The sequence below is a fragment of the Eulemur rufifrons genome, chromosome 9 (genome assembly GCF_041146395.1).
Source record: "Eulemur rufifrons isolate Redbay chromosome 9, OSU_ERuf_1, whole genome shotgun sequence".
In the NCBI taxonomy this organism is placed as follows: Eukaryota; Metazoa; Chordata; class Mammalia; order Primates; family Lemuridae; genus Eulemur; species Eulemur rufifrons.
This window is the reverse complement of record NC_090991.1, coordinates 15,218,508-15,246,174: the sequence shown is the minus strand read 5'-3', so window position 1 is coordinate 15,246,174 and position 27,667 is coordinate 15,218,508. Positions and strand designations below refer to the sequence as shown.

The window sequence follows — 27,667 nt, the reverse complement described above, 5'->3', positions numbered from 1 at the left end:
CAGGCGTCACTCCCTGCTCCTTCCCACCAGGAGCCTGGAGCACAAGGGAGAAGACAGGAGGGCCACGGCCACTGGGTGCCTACTGCTTTGATCAGCCATGGTCCCTCCCCCATCTCAGGGTACTCCTCTTGGGGGTTGGGGTCACCAGGGAATTGCTCCCCCAAGTACCCATCAGTCTCCAGGGCCAACATGATTCTACCAAGCCCACTGCTTCCTCTGAGAAAGCTCTTGGCCTCCAGAAACAGACTATGCCTGGGCTAGTTCCCCTTCCTCAGGCAGTTGCCTCCCTGCTGCAGTGGCCTGGCGGCTCCCAGGGCTGCTGCTCCGAATGCAATGTCCCTGTCTAGAGGGACCTGGCTGCTCCAATGACTTAAGACCCATATATGAGTCCTGGTTCTAACCTTGAGCAAGTTACTGTACCTGTCTGGGCGTCAAGTTTTTCAGCTATAAAATAAGGATAGTATCTATTTAACTCCTAGAGTGCCATCATGATTCAGTGATCATAGGGAAACAGGTAAACTGCCAACTCTGTACAAAGTCAGGGTAGACTGACTGGCCCCTGACTAGGAGGTGGGGGTGCAGATGGTACCCGACCCCTCTGGCTAGCTACAACCTCTGTGCCCTGCGACTATTTTCATGCCTCAAGTCCCCAAGCACTGTTGGCCCTAAACTGCTCTCCACCCTCAGCGCCAGTTTCTCAGTGCCTGCTTCTTCCCACAAAGGGCCACACCCTGCGGGAGGGTGGGAGAATGAGGCACCAGCTCCCATTTTGGCAGGGCCTGGGCACCGCTGGGGACAGCACAGGCCATGTCTGCCCAACCTCAATATCACATCTTACCAGCTGGAAGGGCCCAAGGCTCATTTGTTTTCCTGATCTGCACTCCTCTTCCACGGTGGGTCTCAAGCTCGGGGAGGCACCAGAATCCCCAGTCAGAGGCACGACCTAGACCTAGAGCCCACGTTTTTAACCAGCACCCAGGAGCCTCTGCTGCGGGTGCTCACTGGGCCACACCTGGAGTCCGATGGCTCTGGTTGTCTCCTGAGCAGGAAACCTGCCACACTCGCAGAGGGCCACAAAGTTCAGGAGCCACGAGTGTGCAGAAAGTGCTGCGAGTGCTTCGTTGTAACAGGCCGGACTTGAACTCAGCCTTTCCTAAATTTGACTATAGCACTTTTTAAAAAACTAGAATGACCATTAACTTACCACAGAACAAGTGTCCTAAGGAGTGGTTTGGGAAATGTGGATCTATTTCTCTCTGCTTGGTTTGATTTTTGGTTGGGGAGAGTTTGATTTTACTGTCTGAGTGGAGTAAAGCCTAGGAGATCGGGTGTGTTCGAGGTGCCCCAGTGTTAATGCAGAGCTTGAATTCGGGCCCGGCCTACCCTCTCCTGTTCTCCTTCATCCCCCACCACATCCTGACTCTGCTCTGAGCCCGCGGCTCTCCTGGGCTCACCCTGTGTCCCGAACTCAGGAGAAACCTCAGGGTTGCAGAAGGGGGAGAGGAAATGTGTGCAGGGGATGGAAAGGGTTGGGATTAGCCTGTTTGGCCGAGGGAAGCAGCGGGGCAGGGGGTTGGCCCACACTTCTGAGATGTCCGCACAAGCCCTGTGTGTTTGGGGATGGGGAAGTAAGGTCTTTTCCTGGCCCACCGCCCCTCCCAAGACAGCAGTGCCCCGCGAGATGGTGAGCAGCTGGGTACGGCTGGGGCTGGTCAGTGGCAGAAAATCCTGTCCTGCCTTTTCTTCTCAAGGTCAAAACAGGCACATGCAGCCATTAACTGATATGCTAGAAGGGGCATCCCTGACCCAGGAGGAAAATGGATTTATTGCTTTATAAAAAGAAGTCTGACAAAACTTCAAAAGAGGAAAAAAAACAACTAAAAACCTAAAAAATCAACTCACCCCTCTGAGCACTCCCAGGAGGCCTCAGACACATTTCTGGGGGCAGTCAAGGTGGGTGGGTGAGCCAGGCAGGCCCGGCCTCTCCCGCGTAAACAGCGCCAGGGCCCTGGCAGAGCCCGCCAGCAGGGGGCGCTGTGGCCCCGCGGCCGCATACCGGCTCCTGGCTGGGAGCCAGGCCGGCTCCCTCGCGCAGGGCCTGTCGCAGGCCTGGCGGGTGGGAACAGGGGCAGAGCCCCCCCGCACCCCCATCGCACACATACCACATGCACACACACCGCCCCCGCCCTCGGGCCATCACAAATCCACTTCCCGGCCCAGGCCTGGACCTCCACGTCTGTGAGCCACAGCCTGACTTCCACCCCCACAGAACAGCTGTGTGGGGGGGGGGGGCGCCCCAGGGTGGTCCTTTAACCCCCTTCAGGTGGCAGACTGGCCTGAGGGTGGCAGTGGGAACGTGCTGCCCCCGTAGGCCCCGAGGGAGGAGGCGCGGGACCTCCGGTCAGGCTCGGCCTCGCTCCTGAGGCTTCGTGCGACCACCCGGCCCTCAGCCCTTCCCCAGGCTGGAAGCCAGGGGGGCTTCTCCACAGCCCTCAAATGGGAGGACAGGCCATGGGCAGGCCATGGGGGGCTGGAATTACAAAGGAGTTAGCACCAACAACAGGAAGCGGGTCCTTCCTTCCTCAGGCAGCCTCAGACTGGCCAGAGGAGGAGGTGAGGGGCCAGGCGAGGGGGTGCAGACAGTGCAAGCCTTTGTCCTCGGGCAGGCGTGGCCGGTGGGCATGCAGCCAAGAGGCAGGTGGCGGCAGGGGATGGCAGACCCCTCTGCTTTGGCAAGAGGCAGAATCCAGACACTCGAGGGAGAGAGCCTCCTCCTGCAGGCACCGTGGAGCCCCGGGCCCAGGGTCCTTCGGGGGCAGCCAGCAGAGCAGCCCCTGCTTTTAGCAGTAGAGACCGGCCCGGCCCGGGCCCTCTCCTGTCCTTACACCACAGAGCTCCGAGGCAGACCAGGGCCCTGGGAGGGAGCGTGGACTCCAACATGGTGGAGGAGAGGGTCCTGGGGGTGCGTGGGGTCCTCTGGGGTGGGGAGGAGGACACGGGTCAGTCACTGAAGCACAGGCAGGAGGCCCCAGTTCGGAGGTGGTAGGCGCTACACGAAAGCCTCCCGGTTGGATGAACCGTTGATCTTGAGGAAAAGCTTGTCGTCCTCCCGCTTCTGCTGCAGCTGCCTCTCCAGCTGGCGCCGGTAGCAAATCAGGTAGAGGGGCAGGCAGAACCCCAGCATGCTCAGGGCCAGCAGCCCCACGTTCACCTGCGGGCAGGGAGCGGCCAGGCCGTCACGGCGGGCGGGGGCGAGGCTCCAGACCCTCACACTCGGGTTCGGGAAAGGGGAGAAGGGCACAGGAGAGGAGAGGGAAAAACAAAACACGAAGGTCCAAAAGGTCCGAGGGCCCGTCCTTCCACATTCCAGCATCCGAATTCCCCGCAGCCCTCAGGGCCTGGGCCCCATCTCAGACCTACTGATCTGAATCTCCAGGGGTGGGGCCGGGACAGGAACGCTGTTCTGTTTACCCCAAAATCAGGTCCAGAGGGGATTTCTCTCCTCCTGTCTGGCCACCGTTCACAAAGGGACCCTGAATCGATCCCAACCCAAGCTCCCAAACTGCCTGTCCTCAGGGCTCTGAAGCCCCCTAAGTGATGCCTCCCAGCTCCCAGTCAGCAGGTGCCCAGGGCCCCCTGCCCCCGACCTTTCTTACCCACAGAGGGTCTCCTTGGAGGGGACCCATCATGGCCAGAAACAGCGGCTGCTGCAGGAGAGCAAAGAGCGCGCTGACCAGAGACTGCAGTCCTGTGAGGCTGCCGAACTGTGTGGAGGGGTACCTGTCGGGGCAACCGACACTTGTCACAGCCAGTGCCGTCCTCTCGGGCTCAGCCTGGCCCGGTGTCTGGTGACCCCAGGATGCACCTTTGGCGCCAGAGAAGGGTGGGGTGCCAGCCCCTGAATTACTTTCTGCTGAGCAGTTCTGCAAAGTGTTTCTCTTTCCGACCAGCCCGAGGCCCCAGAGTCTAGGGAGGGCCACACCACCTAGATGTGCCCCAGGCCTACGGGTGTCTGGCCGAGCTGAGTGGAAAGTGTGGTGCTGGCAGGAGTCTGCAGCTTGGGCAACAGTCCCAGGGAGCAGGTTGGAGGCTGGGCCTGGCGCTGCTGTACCCTCATCCAGAGGAGCATTGTGTAATCACGGAAAGTCAGCATCACAGCTCTTGCCTGACTCCCTCGGGCCCTGCCAGGGCAACCACAACTTCCTCCAGGCCTGGCACAGGCAAGGCGGAGGACAAGCAGACCTGGAATGACCCCATGGGATGCTGTAGGATGGGGAGAGAATTCTGGGTTAAATCTTAACACACATCAGGCTTAGCTGCCCCAGAAGCAGGAAGGGGCTCCCAGCAAGGAATGAGCTGGTTTCACAGTCAGAGACAGTAGATGATGGCATTCAGGTTCCAGTTTTCGGGCCACGCCCCAGCCAGAGAAGGAGGAACACTGTGGTTTCTCATGGAGGTGTGGTCTTTTAGGAAGAGATGCACATTTTATTTTAGCCAGGGCCCATGAAGGCTATGCAGAACTGAGCCCTTGAGGCTCTAGGTGAGGCCTATCTGGTACAATTGGGCTCAGTATTTATGCGCTGCCCCTGGTGAGGGCCATGTGAACTTCATCATTTAGCTTCAGGCAACTGGAACCAGCCCCTGCCCTTCCCAGTGAGCTGCCAGGGCCAGCCCCAGGACTCAGCTGAGTGGCGGCCCCTGAGGCCACAATGAGCTGCACGGGGCACTGACCCTGGCTGAGGGAACTGACTTCGTGTTAAATGCCAAGGCTCGTGGGCACCCAACTGTCTGCCCACTGACCCGCCTCCCACCAGGCATGGCCTTCCCCTGACACACCCAGCAGAAACCCTGGTACCTGTCCCCTGATGCAAGCAGATGAACCCTGCTAGGACAGGTGTCCCAGCCTCAGGGTCTCAGTCCCCCCAGCAGCCTCCCTCAGGCCATTCCCACACCCTTGGCCACTGAACCACCCGCAGCTTCCAGGACTTACACGGCGGCGTACAGGCCCCCGACGGCAGAGTGGATGAATCCTCGGACAATTGTGTGCAGGACGAAGGAGATGATCTGAGGGAGGGAGAGCAAAGCGTGAGCAGAAGTCCCCGAGGGGCCCTCACCTTGTCCCCGACCCTCCCGCAGTAGCAGCCTGGAGTCAGCTCGGACCAGCTCTCCAGAGCCAACTGTTGAATTTTCAGAAATTTTGCAAGCCAGTTGTTAAACATAGTCATTATTGAAAATTAAATTATATAAACTTACAGTGAAATAAATTATATTACAATGAAGGTGATGAATACTCAAAACTCATCACTTCCTGGTTATTTCACTACTCTCCGTGCTCCTCAGGGTTTTCACCCCTATTGTGTGTGTGTGGTAGAAACACCACGTGAGGGTGTGTTGCTGTGAATCTCTTTCCAACCCCCCAGCCAGTGACATCATACTGGCAGCTTGAAATCAGCCAGGATGACATGACAGCATTTACACCACGCAGATCTGTAAACGCTACAAATCAGAGCTCTGTTAAATATGTATCCACACAGCACTCCTGAGTAAGGGGTCACTAACCTGACCTTGATCTCCTGCCTTTGCCCACCTGAGCACCATGCAGAGGGCTCCCTGCCCAGTCACTCCCTAACAAAGTTCTACTGCTGTCTGTGGGAGGCCCCTTCCCAGGCAGGCCACTGCCAGCAGCCCAGCAAGCTCTGAGAAGCGCTTGTTAATGATTCCTGAGAGGCACAAGAGCTGTTCAAGTAGCCACCAGGACCCGGTTTGCCCTTTTTGTCTTTTGTACACGGCCCTGCCATCTTGTTCAGCAGCCAGGACCTGCTCCCAGGAATGTGGACGGTGGAGGGGGCAGGGGCTGCGCCCGAATGAGCACGCACACCTGTGCAGGCGCCCCCTCTCCACTTCAAATGCCTTGTTGCCTTTTCACAACTTTTCTTTCAACAAGAACTAAATAAAACAAAAAGCAGATGACTGTCCCCACTGATCATTGCCCCTCACTTGGAAAAGGTGGTCAGGGCAAGGGTCTGTCTGTCTTGCAGAAAGAACAACCCAGGAGACCAGGGAGGGCACGAAGGACGCAACAACATTCCTCCCTGGAACTGGCACGAGGCTTCAGTGGCTTACCTGGTGCATGCTCAGTGTGAGCTCATACACAAGAGAGTACTGACGGTTAAGTTAATGTACCTTAACACCTGGCTACTTGTAAATAGGGAGGGACTCCTGCTTTCCTCCTGGACCTGGCCCGAGATACCATCTGGACTTGAGCTACACCCATCTGGAAGCAAAGTTGTCACTCATGTCCCTCCAAAGTCGTAGATGTGGGGATTGGGCCAAACCTCTGCTAGACCACTTTGATAGATCTGTGGGTAGAGCCAGGCAGGTGATAAAGTCTACCTGGCTCATGATCTCTGGCGAAAGTCAATTTTCAAAAAGCTTAGAAAGCTTGTGCAAAGGAATTAAGCTTTTGAACCCAGAGGGCAAGCCATGACCATGGTCTTTCTCCACGCTCCCCAGTGGACAGACCCTGCGGGCACTCTTGTACCAGGGTATTCCCGCCAGTACCACAGATCAGCCAGACCTCTTTGGACATCAAATTCTAGCTGTTTGAGCAAATGCAAAACTAACCACACAACTACCCTAAATGGATTGAACCCTTGTAGGGTTCCTGGAAAGGGCATGATGATGGTTTTCATAGTAAGCAAGATGCCCAAAAGATCGAGAATCACATGACTTCATAGAGAAGAGATCCTCTGTGAGGGACGATCCAAGTTTCCTTACAGCTCACCCTCAGCCTCAAGCACGAGCCCGGCAGGCAACAGGCCCTCAGTAAATAACGGTGGGTAGTGGGCTGGCAGGTTGAATGGAATGAATGAAAGTCACCATTTGTTTTGGTGATGGCTTCCATGACACATCACGAACCTTTTAGTCTCTAAACAACATCCCTTCTCGTCCCGTACCCTACCTGGCCTCTCCCTCTCCCCACACCCACCTGCACAGGCAAGTTGGGGATGAGGCAGGTCACCCCAAAGCCCACCAGCAGCAGGTTTGTGAAGGCAAAGGCCCGCATGGCGTTGGTGATCTTCTGGATCTGCCGGTCCCGCTTCTTCTTCTTCTTCTCGCCTCTGTGGAGACACGGCACACCCAGGAGCTGGGGAGCTCCCAGGAGCAAGCTGGGTCCCCCCAAGAAGTCAGGCCTCAGGAGTCACAGTACGTGAACCAACACAAGACTCAGAGGCATGTTTTAGGGACTGTGTCAGGGCTAGACCGACACTAGGGACGCTCCCCTGTCCTCCTCCTCAGTGGAACACTGAGTGAACCTCCGTGGAGGGTCTCAGATATGAGAAGGTGGCCATTGGCCCAGGGAAGGCTGAGCTCGAGCCGCGGGGAGAGGAGAAGAGTGTGCCCAAGCTAGGATGTGGCAGCGCCCCACTTCACCATTGGCTTCAAGTCCATCCAAATCTTGCAGGAAGCTGATAAGAAGCCAGGTAATAAGCCAAACAGGAGTGAGTGGCTTTTCCCCCGGGGAGCAGGAGAGGGTGAAGGAGAAATAAACATGCAGCAGATGGAACCGGAATGGGCACAAATAACCTCTTGGCTGCAGGACCTGACCTAGATAACAGAGCATTCTCTGTAATTATTTCTTTGTGAATTAACTATTACCAACCCCAGTCTCACCACCCACATAGACACCCCACGGACGGTCATACAACATCCAAGAACGAATCGAAAGTGCTGGGAGATGTGCAGGGAGCCCCAGGCCCACCACTTCCTAACGATGTGACCTCAGGCAAACGACTCTAACTCCTAGTTTCAGTTCCCTCATCTGCAAAATAGTACCCACTTCACCACAGTGTCGTGAGGCTTCCTTGAAATAGTGTGCATTGGGTGCTTGGCACAGGGCCCGGGACAACAAATAATAGCTTATTATATCAAGGTGGAGTCAGAGAAGACGGCCTTTAACTCATCCTCTGATCTTAGAGCCCAACCCTTGCATCAAGTAGGGCCCCAGAACCTTGTTTCATCCTCACAATCATGAGCGACTCCCATAACACATAAGGATACAGAGACTTACTGCTCACACCGCATGGGACCAGGCCGGTGGGCAAGTGGCTGGCTCTAAGGGGGTCTACGTGCAAGCCCTGCCAAGGGTTGGAGGTGGGGCAGTCCTAGGGGCAGAATGGTTTGCCAGCCGGTGGTCTGCACAAACTTGCCCCTGGTTTTTCTCCTCCTTTGTCCAGCTTGGTGCTTCCTAAACCTTAGTGCACCAAAGAATTCCCATAAAGAGGTGAGAGACCCAAACGTGTGCTGAGCCCAACGAGTGTCTACAGACTCACGGACTCATGAGAGGAACTTTTGAGCACACTCCTTTCTCGCTTCTCCTGCTGACTAAAACACTTAACCCGCCCGCCCTGCGCCTGCCTGACATGTGACCCCGTGGTCTTTCTGCAGGCACTGGGGGCTGGGAGCCAGGGCGACGGCCCTGCCTACGCACTGGTTGGTGTCCTTCTCCTCGGGCTCCTCAGAGGCGTCCTCGCACTCCTTCAGCCTCCAGTCCATGATGTAGCCGATGACGGGGGCCGTCAGGAGGCAGAGCAGCTGGAGCACGCCGAAGATGGAGGTGTACAGGGCGACTGGGGAGGAAGATGGCGCATCACGGGGGGTCCTGACAGAGAGCCCTGGGGTGGGCACAGGGCACAGAAGTACCCACAGGCCCTTCTGGAGTCTCCCTTGTCACTGTGAGTCTTGAGGGGAGCCCAGAGACCCTAACCTCTGAAATCAAAGCCGGAGCAAGGGGCAGGTCATCCTATTCTTTGCTCTAAATCCCCTGCTCGTTTCCAAGAATCAGCTAATGAAACCCAGTATGTCACAATGACCTCCTCCAGAAGCTCCGGGAAGTTGCTGATTTGGGAACCACACAATTACCGATGCCCGTGACTGAGGTTTTGTGTGTGACTTGCCATTAGTTTTCTGCCTCTAAGAAATATACCAGGAAGGCACTGGGCTTCCCACGTCACAGGGCTTTGACATCATGTGAGATTTTTCAGAGAAACAGAAGCTGAAAGTTGACTGCCCCACCACTGCCCACACAGTTCTAGCCAAGAGGGGCGTCAGGAGTCGGGGCGAGAAGATTCTGGGTTGAATGGAGACTGGCTGGGAGGGGATGTCGCCAGGTTCCCTGACAAGCCCCCTGCTTACCCGTGGCCATCACTGCATCAAGAAAGCAAAGGCGAAAGGGCAGAAAGGAGAGAGGTTAGCACAGAAATCTCAACAGCTGTCATAGAGAGGAGGGGAGAGGAGGCCGGCCAGCTCTGGGCCCAGCACACACTCCACGGCTCCCCGAGATCTGATGCAGAGCGCTCAGGGGAGGCTAAGCTCGAGCCAGGCCTCTGGGAGTGGGTTCAAGAGAGGGCCCAGCCCAGCCACCTGCTGACGTTTTCCTGACTGCTGGTGCCGCAGTCATGTGCAGCTAGCACTGGTGAATCGGGCCCATGGTGGGGGCCGTGATGGGGAAGTGGCTTGCGTGTGGAGGCAAAATCAGAGCCCCTCCCCCAGTATTACGCAGTCCCTGGGGCACTAATGCTCTGTCAGTTACCTCCTGCTGCACTCGGGGAGAGGGGAAGGTCAAAGAATCCTCCCCAGACACCCTGCCAGAGCATCTGACACCATGGGTCTCCCTCCCAGCCCCCTGGCTCCCGGACCCTGCAGCAGCCCCCTCTGGGCAGAGCCAGGGCTGAAGGTTTTGGGTGCAACAGGTCACAGGAGCAGGATGGGGAAAACCAATGCCTTGCCCACCACAGACCAAGCTTCCTGGCCCGACTTCCTCTATTCTTGAAACTGTCTTTTTGAATATAGGAAATAGTTGGAAAAATTCCTCCTGGGCAGCAGCAGATTTTTCAGAGAACTTGAGTAAAAGGCCATGATTCAGCAACAGGCAGATCTGCCTCCCGAGGGCCAGGGCTGGGCTGTCCCTACACACCTCAGGGTCTCCACCACTCTGGGCCTGAGAGTTCACAACAGAGGGTGTGTACACACCAGACATCAGCTTTCCCCAAAGTGCATTCCACAGATTTTAATGAGTGCTACACAAAACAAGGTTTCCCGAGGCAGAAATTTGGGGGAACGTTGCTGGACTAAACAAAGCTAAATAGTTATTATTTTTTCCTATCGGGTTCCTTAGGGCCTTACTCTGTAGTGTTCACTCTGAGTTTTCGCAAGGGCACAGGACAATCGGGTGTTTCCTCACTTTGCTTGGTCACCGGACTCCCGTTTTCACAGTAGAACCAGTTATGTTATCTGATTCCCTTTGCTATCAACATCTTTTGTTAAAACTGGATTTCTTGTCCCCTTTAAACACTGATAATTGATTCTTTACAATGCCTAAGGTATCTTCCCCTTGATAAAAACAAGTAAACCAACAACAAAAAGCTGCAAACCAGTGAGACTGCCAATAAAAAGGATTTTCCAAATGTGTTTGTCCCGCTAGGGGATGACTAAAGCTGACTCAGCTCGGGCCCTGGGGAAGTACCGACTTTCTTTGTGGGATCAAAAGCTCTCATCAGCTGAAGACGTTCTGTGCTGTTTTGGAAAGTGGCCTGTAGGTTATCAGTGCTGTTTACTGGAGTTAGCAAGTCTCGACTGGATTACACACCCCGAGGAAGTCCCTGCCCTGCCCTGTCTTGAAGCTCAAGATGCAGATCCCAGCGTGGGCCAGACTGCCTGCGAGTCTCCAGCCACGACAACCACCCTCCCCGCAACACCCAGGGTCCCCTCGGGCCAATCCTGCTGTTTTCTGGGGGATTCATGGCGTTGCGTTTGACCCACTCTCATTCAGCACCGCCCAGGCGGAGCGCTCTGTTCTGTGCGCTCTGTTCTGTGCCGTGTTTTCATTTACAGACACACACGTCAACCCTCCCCCTCGGGCACTGGAAAACACCCCCCCCCACACACCCCAAACACATGTAGCTATTTTGGTCCTTTCCTCTCTCCTAAACCGGGAAACCCTGACGGGGACATGAAGGAACAGTTGGGACTGGCAGTGATGAAATAGCTCTGACACGCAAGCAGTGCCTGGGATGCTGCCGATTCACGGCCCTGCTGGTCTGACTCAGCCTAACACAGTCCAGCCGGTGGCCGGCGGGCTCGACTCGGGCCAGGGGTAGTGACCAGACCTCTCTGCGTCGGGCCGCCTACCTGTCTTCTGGTTGCCGCTGACCAGGAACTTGAGCATGTTGTTCATGGCCCCCATGTAGAAGATGAGCCGCAGCTGAGTGACGCACATGGTGACTAGGCTGAGCAGCAGGATGGGGCTGAACACGCTGTGCATGAACGAGGGTGCCGCTGTGGGGAGAAGGCGAGGGGCTCAGGGCCGTGGTGCACAGCCCACCTGCCATCCAGGGGCCAGGTGTGTGGGGGTGGGGGGCTCAATTCACTGTGCAAATCACCCTAAGCTGCAGGCGAGGAGGGGGACCTCCAGGACAGGCCTGGTGAGGGTCATGGTGCTAGAGCTGCAGTGGGGTCACCCTGCGTGAAACCAGAGTTGGGCAGATCCCTTTACCTCTTCCAAGCCCTAGTGTGCTCACCTGCAGAGCAGGGCGGGCGGGCTGCCTCCCCTTGGGAAGAAGTGGGAGTTGAGTGAGAGGATACTCACTAAGCCCTCCACCAGGGGTGCCCCTGATCTGGATGCCCCCAACCCCGTCGCCCGGGTGTGGGTGTGGACGCCCCACTGATGTCTCGGGGCCACGCAGTGGGTACCTGCGGCATCTGGCTGGCACTTCACCTCCAGGTCGACCGTGGACAGGCACAGCTTGTGGCCCTCCTGCAGCGCTGCTTGCTCCTTGGCGCTCCTCATGGAGCTGCCCACGCTGAGGCGGCGCCCCACTGTGGTCACCTGCTTGTAGAACTGCTTCCCTGTGATCTTGTGGTCAAAACCCAGCCAGCTGAACTTGATCTTCACCCTGGGGGCCCCAGGAGAGTATCTGTTGGCATTGCCGGGGGCCCTGGCTGGGGTGAGGCTGGGGCAGAGAGCACCTGTACTTACGAGTAGTCCATGTCCTCCGGCCCCGGGAAGGGCTCCAGAGGCCAGTTGAAGAAGCAGTTGAGGAAAACCAGCCCGGAGCAGCCGGCCCAGATCACAAGGATGATGATGAAGGAGACACCAGCGTCGTAGATGAGCTGCCAGGCACAGGGGGGTAGGGTGGGACAGGGGGCAGGGTTAGCAGAGGGAAGCCAGAGTGGGCAGCAGGCAGGGGGCATCTGCAGCCCCTGCCGTCCCTGTGCTCAGCGGCACGAGGTGGCACAGCGCTGTCGGCCTGGGTGTGTGGGGCACCAGATACCCCGTGTTCCAATAATCCCAACTCGCCCGCACTCGCTAGTTATCTGGCCCGGGTATGTCATTAACCCCTTGTGCCTCCAAGTTGGCCAAGATGTCACCGTGTTGGAGAGGCCTTCCCTGACCACCCCCACCACATCACTGTCTCTCAGGCTCACAGTGAACAGCCCTGGCTGAGATGACTGTGCTTCTTGGTTCATTTGCTTGTCTAGTATTAGTTGAGCTCCCTGAAAACGGGAACCTGCTAGCCTCGTCCACGGATGCTTCTCCAGAGCCTTGAGGAATACGCGAGGCAGGTGCCAAAAAAATACTCAAGGAATGAATGGACAAATGTGCCTCCCTTTGATGCCCTCTGAAATGGCTGCACACTGGCACATGTCCCCACAGTGTTGGGGGACTAGTGGGTGTGACCCTGGCAGAGTGCTCAGCACAGGGCCTGGCAGCATGTTAGCTGTTATTGTCATGAGCACCGTTTATTTCCAGCAGCTACACAAGAGTCCCTAAAGTACTGGCAGACAGCTGCCCAGCTCACCAGGGAGGACAGCAGCAGTTAGACACTGGGATGAGGAGGAGGAGGAACTTATAGGGTCCTCCTTGCTCCAGGGACATGAGAATCCCTGGAAGTCCACAGGATGGCTGGCCCCAGATTCCTACCTCCTACCCTCTTGATTCCCAGGTGACCAGCCCACACACACCCGAGGAAAGGGGCTTTCACTAATGCTGGTGCCAGAGCAGGGAGAAGCCCCCGCGGAAGCCCTGGCAGAGCCGCGGGTTTGGGCTAGGAGCTGGGGCCAATGGACAGTGAGGTATTTGCTTCATCCTGACCCAGTGTGACTTCCACAGGCTCCGAATCTGCCTGGGAGGGAAACAGCTGAACCAACTTGGCTAATGGGGAGCAACAGCGCCACAACAACAGGCTGGGGGTGGGGGAGGCTGGAGCTGGACTCAGGATCGGAGAGAAACTCGCCGCCCTTTCCCTACCCCAGCCCAGAAATGCACAGGCAGCCTGCGCTACCGCCCTGCAGCTTGAATCTTCCCTCCCCCGTGGCCCAGTGGTTTTCTTTGCTCACTCCTGTGAAGCCCAGGTGCATCCTGCCCAGGTGGGAGTGGTGGGGAGGGGCCACCCCCAACACCCAACTTCTCTCTTCAGGGAGAGGAAGGAGCCTTGAGGGAGGCCTCCGCACAGACACTACTACAAAACAAACGTGCTGGAAACCGGCCAGCCACACCCTCACCTTGATTCCTGGGAAGGTGACTGCTGAGGAGGCATAGGAGCCAATCATCAAGGCAATAAAGGTGGACCGAAGGTCTCCGAACATGTTGGGCAGCTGGAAGATAAGAAACAAGGAAACTTCAGCGGACTCACAGAGGACAGGTGAAGAAGGGGGACAGAGAATCAAGGCATTGTCAGGCCCCTATCTTACCCGACCCCCTTCCTGTGTGAGTCACAGGGGTTTAATTCACGGGTGATTACTGCTAATTAAAGTTTTTTCCTCTCTGGACTGAGGCTGAGGGAAAGGAAGGAAGATAATGCAGAAATTGGACTCTAGACATACAAAGTTGTTTGACTTTCTGGGATAGGCCAGGGGCCTTGTTGTCTTTGCAGGGTTACAATGAGATGCCAGAGAGCAACCTTATGAGCCTCAGGCATCCCTCACAGGAAGAAAGCCTGTTAAAAATAAGAATCTATTTGGGGATAATAGCGTCATTTTATAAATAAAAATATCAGCGTCCCAGAAGGACCAGATGTCAGCAAAAGCTGCTTTCGGTTTTGAGAGGGTAGGTTTCTGGAAGGTGCCAATCAGAATTCTACAGTTCCCTCAGGGCTGAGAAGCCATCCTAGGATTCCTGCTTCTGAATTTCTAAGTGTAGGTAGCAGATTCTCCTCCCACTGGATGTTTGGCCCAGTGATCAGCTCTTGAGAAGGCCAGTGACAAGGAAGGCTCAGGCCCTCTGCCCAGCGAGGCCACTCGGCACCTTGAATCAGCTCATGCTGGGTGCAGGGCAAGAGAGGACCCATCTAGATACGACTTCAAGCTAAACCCTCAGTGGTTCCACAAAAATTCAGGCCTGGTGAACGATTACAACAGTGTTATGGATGCAAACAGACATGGGGCAAAATACATCCTCCCAAAGAACCAGCCACAGCTTCTCTAACTATGAGTGACTGCACCGCACGTTGCGACGCTTTCCCGTCCACACCCACACTGTCCCTGGCATTGGGAGCTGTTCTCTGGAGAGCTATGCCAATCTACTTCATTGAATTCAGGCTGTTTATATGGACCTAGTCAATGTTCCCCTCTCCCATTTGTCTTGAATCATCTTTGCTGTGTCAAACACAGGTACCTGTAAGCAAATTCACCGTTGCTGAATGGAGGCAGTTTGAACTTGGATGCATACCTGTTCCTCCTCATTTCTGCCTGTTTCACCCACAATTAAAAATGAGTAAGGGACATCATCAAAATTAAAAGGGACACCTTTTTACTTGTGCTTCAAAGGACACCATCAAGAAAGTGAAAAGCATGTACACCGTGGGAGAACATTTTTTACAAATCATATCTGATAAGGAGCTTGTATTTAGAATATATAAAGAACTCCTACAACTCATTAATAAAATAATAAATAACCCATTTTGAAAATGGGCAAAGGATCTGAATGGACATTTCTGCAAAGAAGATATACAAGTGGTGAATAAACATGAAAGATGCTCAACGTCATTAATCATACGGAAATGCAAACTAAAACCACAATGAGATATCACTTGATATCCACTAGGGTGGCTATAAGCAAAAAGTTAGATACTAACAAATGTTGGTGAGAATGTAGAGGAATCGGAACCCTCATATACTATTGGTGGGAATGGAAAATGGTGCAGCCACTTTGAAAAACAGTCTGGCAGTTCTTCAAACAGTTAAAGTAACTGGTCGGGAGTGGTGGCTCATGCCTATAATCATAGCATTCCGGGAGGCTGAGGTGGGAGGATTGCTTGAGGTCAGGAGTTCAAGACCAACCTCAGCAAGAGCGAGACCCCGTCTCTACTATAAATAGAAAGAAATCTGCCAGACAACTAAAAGTATAGAAAAAATTAGCCAGGTGTGGTGGCACATGCCTGTAGTCTCAGCTACTTGGGAGGCTGAGGCAGGAGGATCGCTTGAGTCCAGGAGTTTGAGGTTGCTGTGAACTAGGCTGACATCATTGCACTCTAACCTGGGAAACAGAGCGAGACTCTGTCTCAAAAAACCAAAAAAATAAAAAATAAAAAAAAATAATAAAAAAAAACCATAGAGTAACCATATGACCCAGAAATTCCACTCCTAGGCACAGACTCAAAAGAAATAAAAACATATGTCTACACAAAACATATACATGAATGTTTATAGCAGCATTCTTCATAATAGCCAAAAAGTGGAAACAAACTAAATGTCTATCAGTGGATAAATGGATAAACAAAATGTGATACATTCATATAACGGGACATTATTTGACCATAGGAAAGAATGCAGTACGGATACCTGTTACAACATGGATAAACCTTCAAAATATAGTGCTAGGTAAAGGAAGCCAGCCACAAAAGACCACATATTATATGATTTATATGAAATGTCCAGAATGGGCAAACCTATGGAGACAATGGATTAGTGGTTGCCTAGGGCTGTAAGTAAATAGGGAGCAACTGCTAATGGGTGTAGGATTTCTATTGGGGGTGATATAATTGATTGTGGTGATGATTATATGATTCTGAATACACTAAACACCAATGAGTTGTACACTTTAAGTGAACTGTATGGTATGTGAATTATATCTCAATAATGCTGTTATAAAAACATAAGTCAGGGACTTCAGATGTTTTGGGATCCCAGGATTAAAAAGGAATATGAACAAATCTATAGTGTATGGCCAACTAGGCCACCTTCTGGAATTAGGATAGAGTGGCCAGCCAAGCTCCCCAAAGAATTCCCAGCACACAAAGAGCTCTTCTCCCAGCCCCGAGGCAGAGTGGGCCCTTTGTCCTTCCAGACTTCTCAGGGAGGGTCGGAGGGGAACCAGGGGCATACAGAAGTTCCTTCTAGCAGGAGACAAAAGAAACATGATGTGTGCCTGGGCACACCCAGGTGAATATTACAGGTGCCAATCTTACTCTTTGAGCACCTGCTTCCCAGGTATGCTGCAGTTCAAAGGACATGCCTCAGTTCCCAAGCTCACATATTCGGGCTGTTCCATGCGGGTTACTCGAGCAAGGCAGCCTTGTAGGGAAGGCATCTCTGGGGCAATATCCACTCCAGGGGGAATCCAAAGATTAGTTCTGCTTATGTGAAAGGAGGAAACTGTTCCTGCCTGGGATGCTAAACCACACAGGGCAGATAAAGAAAGAAAAGGACAAAAGAAGGCTTAGAGCCCAACCAGAAGAGCAGATGGAGGGCAAGAGCCTGGCCTCCCTGGCGCAAGGGCAAGCAAGGCAAATACTTGTTGCTGCAATCACCTTTGGGCACAGTGTCTCAAACTTTTCAAAAGGATTAGGGAATGTTCCAGAAAAGCAGACAGCTTGCTAGCTAGGCCTTTTCTTTCTTCCTAATCTCAAGAATGCCTTTACCCTAACTCAGGCTAGAGGCCAAAAGAACCACAGTGTCTGGGGCAAGCACATGGCCCTGCCTGACCTTCTGGAGTCTTCTCCCCAGCACTAGATCCAGGACAGGAAAGAACAGAACCTGGGAGAAGAGGCTGACTGTCACCTGTCTGTGGGTGAGACCTTCCCCTCAGGCCTTCCCGCTGCCCTCCTTCCTGACCTGCCTCTCCCTTCCTGGAACATTCTCATCATCATCAAAAAAAATTCTTCTCCCCAACAAGTTATCGTGGTCAGCAGGGCCATTGCTAGGGGAGGATAGAGCCTCAGGGCAAAGCACACTATACAGCTTTCCTTGTATTTCACAATTCCTGGATTTTTTCCTGATTAGAAAAATAATGTATGTCCATCATAAAACATTTGGAAAACCACTCCAATATAGCCATGTTACCATTTCCATATATCTCTCTTTAATCTTTTTCCTTGTAAACACCTACTTTTTAACATAACTCAGAACGTATGGCACATATGGTTTTATAAACCTTTTGTTTTTTACTTTATATACGATAAATGTTTTCTAGTATCATTTACTATTTTCTTCAACATAATTTGTAACGACTGCCTAGTATCTCCTTATCTGGATGGCCCTGTAATAGATGCAATTATTTTTCTGATGTTAGACCTCAGGTCCTTTCAATGTTTTATTATAAATAATATTTCAATGAACATTCTGTGCACATAGCTATTATTTCTTTAAGGTAAATTCCCAAAAGTAGAATCATCAGGCAAAACTTTTAAGGCTTTGTGATAGTGTGCCAAAGTGCCTTCCAGAAAACTTACACCAACTGATACTCCCACCAGCAGCGTAGTCTGCTTCACTGAGGCCTCTCCAGCATTGTGTGTTATCACCACTTTTAATATTTGCCACCAATAGCCTTGTTTCAAAGTCTCATTTTTTGGCCAGGTGTGGTGGTCCTTGCCTGTAATCCTAGTACTTTAGGAGGCTGAGGCGGAAGGATTGCTTAAGGCCAGGAGTTTCAGACCAGCCTAAGCAAGAGTGAGATCCGCCTCTATAAAAAATAGAAAAATTAGTTGGGTGTTGTGGTGCATGACTGTAGTCTCAGCTACTGGGGAGGCTGAGGCAGAAGGATCACTTAAGCCCAGGAGTTTGGGGCTGCAGTGAGCTATGATGACACCACTGCACTCTAGCCTGGGTGACAGAGACCCTATCTAAAAAAAAAAAAAAATCTACTGTTTTGTATATATGGATGAAATGAACCAAAGACTGATATCTGCTTCAAAATAATCTGGCTAGCGGGTGGAGGCAGAAATGAAACTGCCTCCAGTTTTCATTTCAATGAAATGATATCTCAATGAGTTGATAACTATTGAAGTTGTAGGATGAGTACATGGTTCATTATAGTTCATTATATTCTTCTCTCTAATACCGTGTATACTTAAATTTTTCCATAATTGAAAAAAGAAATTTTTAAAAACTTAACATTTATTTGATTACTAATGACTTTGAACATTTTTCTACAATTTTAAACATCAGTCATTTATATTCTTCATTTGTCCTTTTCTGCTATGGGTATGTTAATCTTTCTATATAGAATTTGTGAAGACTTCATATATTAAAGACATTCACAGTTTATAAATATACTGTCAATATGTTTTCCTAGTTTGTCCTTCAACTTCTTTTTTGACCAACAGAAGTTTTAAAATAGGTAGTCAAAGTGTGTTTCAGTTTGCAGGGACCACTTAGCATCCGTGTCTGATGAAATCTCTCGGAAAAGAACATTAAGGATGACCTTGAGCAGTGAAACCCAAAGCATAAACATCCTGACAATAGTCAACGTGTGGTCACAAAAGAATAACAAGCACAGGAGAAGAAAGGGTTTCCCTGTGGACACTAGTTATTTTTTAAATGGTAATACTAATACTAATGTGTGTTTTATCCTTCAGGCTGCTTCCTTCTCTTCCTCCCAGAGCAGTCACGCCTGCAGGGGAGACTTCCCTCATTTGCTCTGCCTGGGAGCAGCTTGATCAGATTTTGCTTATTAAGTAATAATACATATAATAATAGCAACTCTTTTAAACACCTACCTTACATAAGATCTTTAAAACCCTCAAAGCAACCGCGTGAGGTAGGTGTCACTTATTATACTCACTTAATGGGTATAAAACTTAAAGATTGGAAAAGTCAAGGGACTCTCCCAAGTTAGTTATGGTCAAATTTGGGATTCAAGCCAGGTCAAGCCTGTGTGCACAGCCACCAGACTACACTGCGTCCCGGGAGCCTCACGTAGCCCTGGCCAAAACACACATCAGTTTAGGCCCCGAGGCGATCACCCTCATGTCTCAGCCTCTTCCTTGTTCCTGATTGAGCACCCTGTGTGCTCCCTGCCGCCCCCCCCCCCACAGAGATTCCCTGCATCCCTTCCGATGCTCCTCTTAGACCCATCTGCCCCTGCCCTCGCCCACCCGTGGCTTCCTTGGCTGACCACCCCACGGTCCAGGGCCATACCGAGTGGATGTGCATCTGCTGCTGGACTCTCCCCGTGTCATCTTCACGTCTGGGTCTCCTCCCCACTGGCCGGGATGCCCCTCCTCGCTCACCCTCTCTCCTGTCTCCTGCCTCCGCCCAGCCTCAGCTGCACATAATGGCCACTCAGAAGCCGCAGTGACAGAGTGATGGCTGAGTGCTGAGCAGGGTGCCCTGGTGCAAGGGCCTGGTGGAGGGGGACCAACCAGCTCTGCTGCCAAGTAGGAAGCCGGTGCTGAGCCGCATGGCAGGTGCTGGGGAGAACACTGGGCAGAGGCTGTGTCCTGACTCACAGCTGCACTCGCAGGTGGGGAGCGCACCCCTCTCCCAGCTCTTGGGTGCTTCCCATGGTCACCCTGCTGCTTCTTGGGCAGCGTTGCCTCTTCCAAGGATTGGGGCTGGAGTGGGCAAAACCCACCCTGCTGGCCTGGGCTACTTGGCCTCCGTGAGGCCTCACTCGCAGGGGAAGCCTGTGACTCATCCCTCTCAGCCCCTTAGCTGCACGGTAAACAGGCCCGGCCGTGTGACCTTCCCTGAGGGGAAAACAGCAGCTGCAGGCCCCTCCCCTGGCATTCTGGCCACAGAGAACTGGCTGGCCACTGCACAAGAGTCCCCAGAGGCCAAGGCCCCGTGACAGTGAGGATGGGCTGTGCCCCTTGGGGGCAGGCTGTGGGACTGTTGGCAGGCAGAGACAGAGGGCCACTGTGAAATACCCCTGGCACTGACTTTCCAAATCCATGGCCTCCTGCGTCTGCCAGCCCCAGGGGTACACCCTGGACCCCAGGGAGAGGCCCCTGCAGCCTGGGTAGGCTGGGGAGCTAAGCATTGGGTGGGCATTGGCACTCTGGCCCTCAGGCCCCTTCCAGAGGGGATCCTTGTCCTCAGGTGGCTGGTGTCCACACCCGGAGTTCCGTACAGCCTGTACAGATAAGGATCCAGGTACCAGTCTGGACAAGTGGCCGCAGCAAAGCTGGGCTATTTCCTAACTCCAAACAACCAGGCACCTCCCAGCACACGCTGCTGAGAAGGTCCTTGTGGTCACCTTTTTGCTTCACTGCTGAAGGGGTGGCCCTCCCTCGGCCACCTCCCCAGCCTTCCTAGCCAGGTCTAGCCCTGCTGATGCCACTGCACTTTCTGTCCACCCCAAATGTGTCACGTGCTGGAGCAAATTCATGAGGCAGAACCCTCTGATGGGCAAATTCTTCCCAAGCCAATGGCAATCAGCTGACCGCTTTGGGTTCCTAAGGCCAAGGACAGAAACAGAGGGAGGTGGAGAGGCAGAACCGGCACTGGGCACCGGGACAGTCCTGCTCACCTGGCACCTGGACTGTGTGGGGCTGGCGCTATAGAAACGGGGTCCACTGAGCAGGAATGCTAACCCCCTCTCCCCTCTCTCAGGGCACTCGCTCCCCTGCCCTTCCCTCAGGTATTTGAAGAGGGATGTGTGTTCTGTTTGCTTCAAACTCAGATCCCATCTCCTATGGGACCATTTCTTCCTCGGGTTTAAAGTCAGACTTTGTATGAATCAGATGGGAAAAGCCCACAGAGGAATTTTTCACTAAGGAGCCTGGCAACTTGTGTAACCCCTTTTCTGTGAGGGTTTCAGCTCAGAACTCTCTGACCTGCCCACACTGACAGGGGTCAGAGTAATGAAGTGGAAAAGATATGTTCACAATTTTGGCTGCATCTGCTCCCATCTCTAAGCAACCCCGGCCCCGGACTGTGGGGTGGCGACCCAAAGACGCCGCCTCGGTCGCCGGCCGGTGTTTGTGCTCCAGCTGATGAAGCGAGTTAAAGGTTTGTACAAACGTAAGGCATTGGGCAAACAGACCAGAGCGTGCTGTCCAGATGTCCAGGGGAGAGGCTGCGGCTCCACACCACGGGGAGGGCTCTGTACCCATGGAGTGACCCGGCACCCGCCCTCCAAGGATGCCACACACTGGGCCAGGTCACCTGACATGGAATCCACCCTTGCCCCTCTGAGCCTCCACTCTGGAAGAGGCAGCCACCTGCGAGTGCAGACTTCCCAGGCTCTACGGGGAGGGCTATCAGGCATCTCCTTCCAGACAGTGAGGAAAAGGCATTTTGCCAACCTGGGGCCCCCTCTCCACTGATGGAGCAACAGCTCACAGCCCCTGCTCGTCTTTATTTAGACCGTAGCCCCTGCTACACAAAACCCCTTGGGACTGAGAAAGTCCCCAAGTTAAGGCTTCCATGGCAACACATTCCCCCAGATTCCTAGGTTATCAGGGAGCAATTATCTATAGCCCCAAAGCGGTTGTAAAAGATTAGATTTATGAAGCTCCTAAAGGCAATCCTGAAGACTCCTTTGTCCCCAAAATTAGAACATGGGTGGGAGACACAAACAGAAAGTGCCATTGTGCTGATAGCTAGGCGTCTCTGGAAGCTGATCCTGACAGTTCTGCTTTTTAAAGGCCTGGGCGGGGTCAGAGTGAGATTCAGCGCTGCTCAGCAGAAGCCTTGGTCAGCCCAAGAACATTGCCCAACTGCTCTGGCCCTGTCCTCGCTGACCTGTGTCTCATTTCTCTTTCAGAGACTGTTCTCAAGAGGAATAGGTGCTAGAGCCCTCATCAGAGGCCTCGTGGGACAGGGGAATATCCAAGGAGACCTCCGCAGGCTGGAGGTGTGGAGGGGAAAGAGATGACTTAGAAAGTACAAAAAGAGCTGGCCTGTGCAACTAGAGGGGGTAGGGGTGGAGGTGGGGGCTGGGAGTGGGTGTCAGCCCCTGCCCTCAGACAGGGAACAGTGACTTCGCAGCTTCTTAGAGCCTCTAGACCAAGGGCTGGCAATTTTTTCATGTGAAGGGCCACATAGTAGATATTTTAGGCTTTGCAAGCCACATGATCTCTGTCACAACTACTTAAGTCTGCTATTACAGCACAAAAGCAGCCATAGACAATAGGTAAGCAAACGGGCATGGCTATGATCTGATAAAACTTCATTTACAAAAACAGGCAATATGGCTGGGGGCAGTGGCTCACACCTGTAATCCGAGCACTTTGGGAGGCCAAGGCAGGAGGACAACTTGAGGTCAGCAGTTTGAGACCAGCCTGAACAAGAGCAAGATCCCATCTCTACTAAGAAAAATTAGCCGGGTGTGGTGGTGCACACCTGTCATCCCAGCTACTTGGGAGGCTGAGGCGGGAGGATCACTTGAGCCCAGGAGTTTAAGACAAGCCTGGGCAACATAGTGACATTCCATCTCAAACTATTCTTGAAAAATTAATTAAAAAAAAAAACCAAAAAACAGGCATGGTCTGGATTTGGCCTGGGAGGGGTGGTTTGCTGATCCCTGCTCTAGATCCACGAATGGGGACATGGGGACGTGGCAGACAAGCCTCCAGACTCTCCTAGACAGATCCCTGGTAACCAGACGCTTTGAATGGTGATCAGGAGATTCTCTTGCCTGGTCACTGTGGGGCCTGTGTAGCCTCTTGCCTCTCAGTGGGAGAGCAAGGAGCTAATAGAAATACTCCTGCCAGGTGGTTTTTAGCCTTCACACACACCTGTTGGGGGCTGATGAAAGCAATGGACCCTCCCCCCAGAAAGACACAGCTGAGCGGCACATACACACGACTTGTTTGCATACCATTCCCAGCGGGTGTGCAGCCCTCCTGGAGCCTATTCATGTACCACGTAGAGACCTAACAACCCTAGGGTAAGACCCCTTGCTCCCTCAGAAAGAGAACTAGTTTCTTTGTATTTGAAAGAGCTCTTCCAAATCACTTAAAAAAAAAAAAAAAAAAAAAAGATAACCCTGTAGAAAAATAGACAAATGACACAAAGAAGCAATTCACAGAAGAAACACAAATGACCGATAAAGAGGTGAAAGGACGCTCTGCCTCACTAATAATTAAACACATCTGAAAAATCATGGTTTATCATTTTTTACCAGATCAGACTGGCTAATGTTTAAAAGGTGAATGATACGGTGTTCGAGGGGGTAGGGAGAAAAAGGCACTCTCTTACATGCTGGTAGGCTTGTATCAGCAGGTAACCTTTCTAGACCATTTAACAGTACATTTTAAATTTGAAAACATGCTCATTCTGTAGCCCAGCAATTCCACTTCCAGAAATTTATTTTACAGAAATACATGTACAGGGCTGTTCACTTCAGCAGCATTCATAAATTGTAAAAATTGGAAACCAACCCGAATGTTCATTAGTAGGAAACTGGTTGAATAAATCGTGGCACATCTACATTAAAGAATAATATGGAACCGTTTAACACGAGGTAGATCTCTCGAGTTTAAAATAACAAGGCAGATCTCTAAGTACTGACAGGAAAAGATGTAAAAGATACATGAAGTGAAATAGGCAAGTTCTAACCGTTCTTTAAAAAAAAAAAGAAAAGAAAAACATTGTGATATGAAGATTAAGAAAATATAATGAAGAAGTATATTCTGAACTCTGAAGGTAGACGCATAGAATTTTAGTCTACAATTTATATTTATACAATGTTGAATTTTTAAGACAAAAACATTTTTATTTTATAATCATAAAAAATAAGAAAAGCAGCATTCTGAATCTCTTATTCTGAGCATTACCCAATTAAAAAAAAAAAAAAAAAAGGAAAGAAAAGAGAAGACAAAGAAGTCTTACAGGCCTATTAGATTCTCCTAAAAGTTTCTTGGGCAACAACTGCACAGTTCATTTTAAAGGCTTTCTTAAAGGGGATTCACAGTGCAGTGGTTTTTACCCATTTATCTTATACTTTATTACAACAAAGCATCTTTCTGCATTTCGGAGCGTAAACTCCTCAAGTTCAAGGACGGTCTCATTCTTTCATCCCTGAAATTCAGACCTGCCGTGACAGAGGCATAGCGTGACTGAAATAACAGGGGTGACACCAGCTTTTATTTTTCACCATGATGAAAGCGTTGGTGGTTTTCACGCTGTAAAGAACAAACAGAACCAGGACTCCCTGTTTCCCAATTTACACAACTTAATAAAATTTGTGTGCTTTTGACAGTTTGAACATATTTTTCACAGTTTCGAAATTTGTTTTCCTCTGGGAATTTGAGAGAGGGAGAATGTATCCAATTTTTTTTTAAATCTACCTGGTTAAAAAAAATCAAAATCAAAACGCCCGAAAGAGTACAAAGGAAATCTCCCTGGCAGCGGCAGAAGCAAAGCAACTGGGGTTCCCAGATCTACATGTGTCATCCACGCCCTGTGGACACACACCTCATGCGCATACCAGACATGCCACCCTGTGCCATGCTCTCCTCACCTAACGCAGATGTCACTGAACTTGTCATTTCCATAGATCTAGACCCAGACAGTCAATCCTTTCCGCCAGGATGAAGCTAACAAGGCAAGCGTAGGAAAGGAGACAGAAAAGACATTGGGCCCGGCCTCTGGCTCACTGCCTACAGGCGGGGTTATGGAGATTCCAGCACCTCATCAAGCTCCTTAGAAGAGGACCCAAAGTCCCCAGAGCTCCCTCAAAGCTGAACAACCGGCCGGGCATGGTGGCTCACGCCTGTAATCCTAGCACTCTGGGAGACCGAGGTGGACGGATTGTTTGAGCTCAGGAGTTCGAGACCAGCCTGAGCAAGAGCGAGTCCCCCGTCTCTACTAAAAATAGAAAGAAATTATATGGACAGCTAAAAACATATATAGAAAAAATTAGCCGGGCATGGTGGCGCCTGCCTGTAGTCCCAGCTACTCGGGAGGCTGAGGCAGGAGGATCGCTTGAGCCCAGGAGTTCGAAGTTGCTGTGAGCTAGGCTGACGCCATGGCACTCTAGCTCAGGCAACAGAGTGAGACTCTGTCTCAAAAAAAAAAAAAGCTGAACAACCCCCTGCAACAGTGCAACTCCTGACTCCTTAGTGGAAGAGAAACCAGAAACCAGAGTGCACTGCAAGTAGTTATGGTAGGTATTATGTCTTTAAAACTTTTTCCTTTTCACAGGTAAACTGAGGCAGGCAAGATTTCCCTGCTGGACAGAAGTCTCTCTGAAGAGCCTACTATTCTAACTTCTTTCCCAATGGCCAGCTCTGAATGGCTTCTTTGCCCGACCTCCCTTCTTCCCTGGGGGAAGACTTTTTGGTTCCTTTGACTTTCTTTCTTTCAACCTGTACCTTCTTTCAGCCTCCTCCACCTCAACAAGAAGCACATTTTGTGATGTCCTGGTGCTCCAGATACGGGGTGCTCAGTATCCCCAGGAAACATCTCCCTCCCCAGAAGAGCTGCCTGTACTCTGGCATTTAGGAAACCAAGAAGAGAGGTGGTTTTTCATTCAGTTGTAGACAAAGGTAACGGTTGGGGCTGGGGCGATTCCAAGAGAGCTTTGTTTTTAGGCTGTGCTGTTAACCAAATCGCGGGAGACTCTGGTGACAGCTGCCAAGGAAAACAAGAAAAGGAAGTGGGTGGCAGCTTTCTGTCTCCCTGCTCCTGTCTTCCCCGGGCACATGGGTACGAGCTACTTCCTCAGCGCCAAAGCCCGGGTCAGAAGGCAGGAACTGGGTCACTCTGAGAGCCATGCCCTGCTGCCTACAGGACCTGCCAGCTTGGGAGGCGACCACTGGCTCTACTGCTAGGCCGCTTCACCAGCAGCCCCTCTGCCACCTGGGACGTCCAGGCACATGCCGGCAAATGGAAGGCAAGGAAATGGAAACCAATGGAAACTGCCCCAAATTCACAAGCAGATGACTGAATTAGAGATCTTCTTTAAAAAAATCGATACTTACTGTTAATGAGGTAAAGGTCATGCACATCCCACCAAAGCCATTCAGAGCCAGGGCGATGAAGATGAGAACTGAGAGAGCTGTAGGGAAACAGAAAGCTCATAAGTGGGAACCACAGCTGGGCTTCAGGGCCCAGGGCCTACACGGTGCAGGCTCCCAGCAAGTACAGGCTGAATGAATGACAAGCCATCGGGGGTGGTTAGTGCCTGACACCTGGGGAGCAAGAACAGCCTCTTCCTCACCCTCCTCTTGCCAATTTCACAGCACTTAGGCTCTTGCAAAAGGTGCATACCCGTCCATCCTCCTTTCTCCATTAACATTAGCAGCAAGCAAGAGGCCTAAAGAAGCTGCTTCACTGAAACCAAAAATACAGGTTCCTGAAAATCAGTAGATGAATCTGCCTAAGATTTTGGTGAAACTCGAGTCTTATTTTGGTGTTTGTTCTAAAAATCCTTGAAGCAGCAGCTCCACCTGAACAGGGTGGTGGACCAGGTGGCTTCTAATCCACCCTTAAAGTACTGGCCTGGGCCGCCTTAAGAGGACTCAGCTCACAACTTCTGCAACACACCCAAGACAATGCCCATGCTCCTGCAGCTGGCCTGGTTCTTTTTAATTTTTTTATCTTTTTTTTTTTTTTTTTAAGAGACAGGGTCTCACTATGTTGCCCAGGCTGGTCTCGAACTCTTGGGCTCAAGCAACCCTCCTACCTTGGCCTCCCGATATGCTGGGATTACAGGCATGAGCCACCACACTCGGCCTTGGCCTGGTTGTTAAAACTCGTCTCTCAGGTTGGCATCAATGAGCCCATCAGGGACTGACTTGGTTTGTCGACGAGAGTTTCACACACCCTGGGAGCTTCTCTCAGACTTCCGTCTGCGGCAGTTAGTTGCTCTCTGACCCAGCCATCCATTTCAGAGAAGTAACTGAGTGAAGGCCCAGTAGGTGTCCTCTCTAACTTGAACAGCAAGCACCAGGCCTAGTATGGCATCCAAGAGCAGGTGAGCCTCGGAGCACCTCTGGGCAATCTCTCCCCAGCCCCTGACAAAAGGATGGAGGAAAGTGTACTCACAGTTTGGGTTACTTGCTCCGTATGCAATCAGCAAGCAGGAGACAGCAAAGCAGGCACTAAAACCAAGCAGAAATACTGCATTACTTATTATTCCTACATTACTCATTGTTATTGTTAATATTATCATTTTCAGAACATTTACATGCATTATTTCATTTAATTAACAATCCTAAGGAGAATAATTGGCCCCAAATTACTGATGAGAAAAATAAATCTCATAAAAATAAAATAAAACTAAAACTAGTTTCTCTAAGATCTTTTACCTAGTAAGTGGTTAAGCCGGAATTCAAGCTCCAAAGCCAGATCTTATAAACACCACACTGCACTGCCCTCTCCTACCCCCAGACCAGAGACAGCCAAGGCTCTGAAGCGAGAAAGGGAACCACTCCTTCCTCAGGTTCCTATGCCCTTAGCCAGGGATGGACAGAACCCCACTGGGCATGGGGGCAAT

At 51.8% G+C, this 27,667-nt stretch overlaps 1 protein-coding gene across 1 annotated transcript in view; it reads right to left on the bottom strand.

Annotated features, from left to right (window-relative positions):
• Positions 1-638: 638 nt before the first annotated feature.
• Positions 639-27,667, bottom strand: part of SLC43A2 (solute carrier family 43 member 2) — a 38,108-nt gene continuing 11,079 nt past the window's right edge. Inside the window, exons 4-15 of the mRNA XM_069483497.1 lie at positions 27,217-27,272; positions 26,151-26,227; positions 13,564-13,656; positions 12,038-12,171; positions 11,752-11,954; positions 11,191-11,337; positions 9,196-9,207; positions 8,492-8,630; positions 6,989-7,121; positions 4,991-5,064; positions 3,657-3,780; positions 639-3,211 (exon numbers count right to left, since the gene is read on the bottom strand). Coding sequence (XP_069339598.1) covers positions 3,050-3,211; positions 3,657-3,780; positions 4,991-5,064; positions 6,989-7,121; positions 8,492-8,630; positions 9,196-9,207; positions 11,191-11,337; positions 11,752-11,954; positions 12,038-12,171; positions 13,564-13,656; positions 26,151-26,227; positions 27,217-27,272 — 1,354 coding nt within the window. The 3' untranslated portion in view covers positions 639-3,049. The remainder of the gene's footprint in view (positions 3,212-3,656; positions 3,781-4,990; positions 5,065-6,988; positions 7,122-8,491; positions 8,631-9,195; positions 9,208-11,190; positions 11,338-11,751; positions 11,955-12,037; positions 12,172-13,563; positions 13,657-26,150; positions 26,228-27,216; positions 27,273-27,667) is intronic.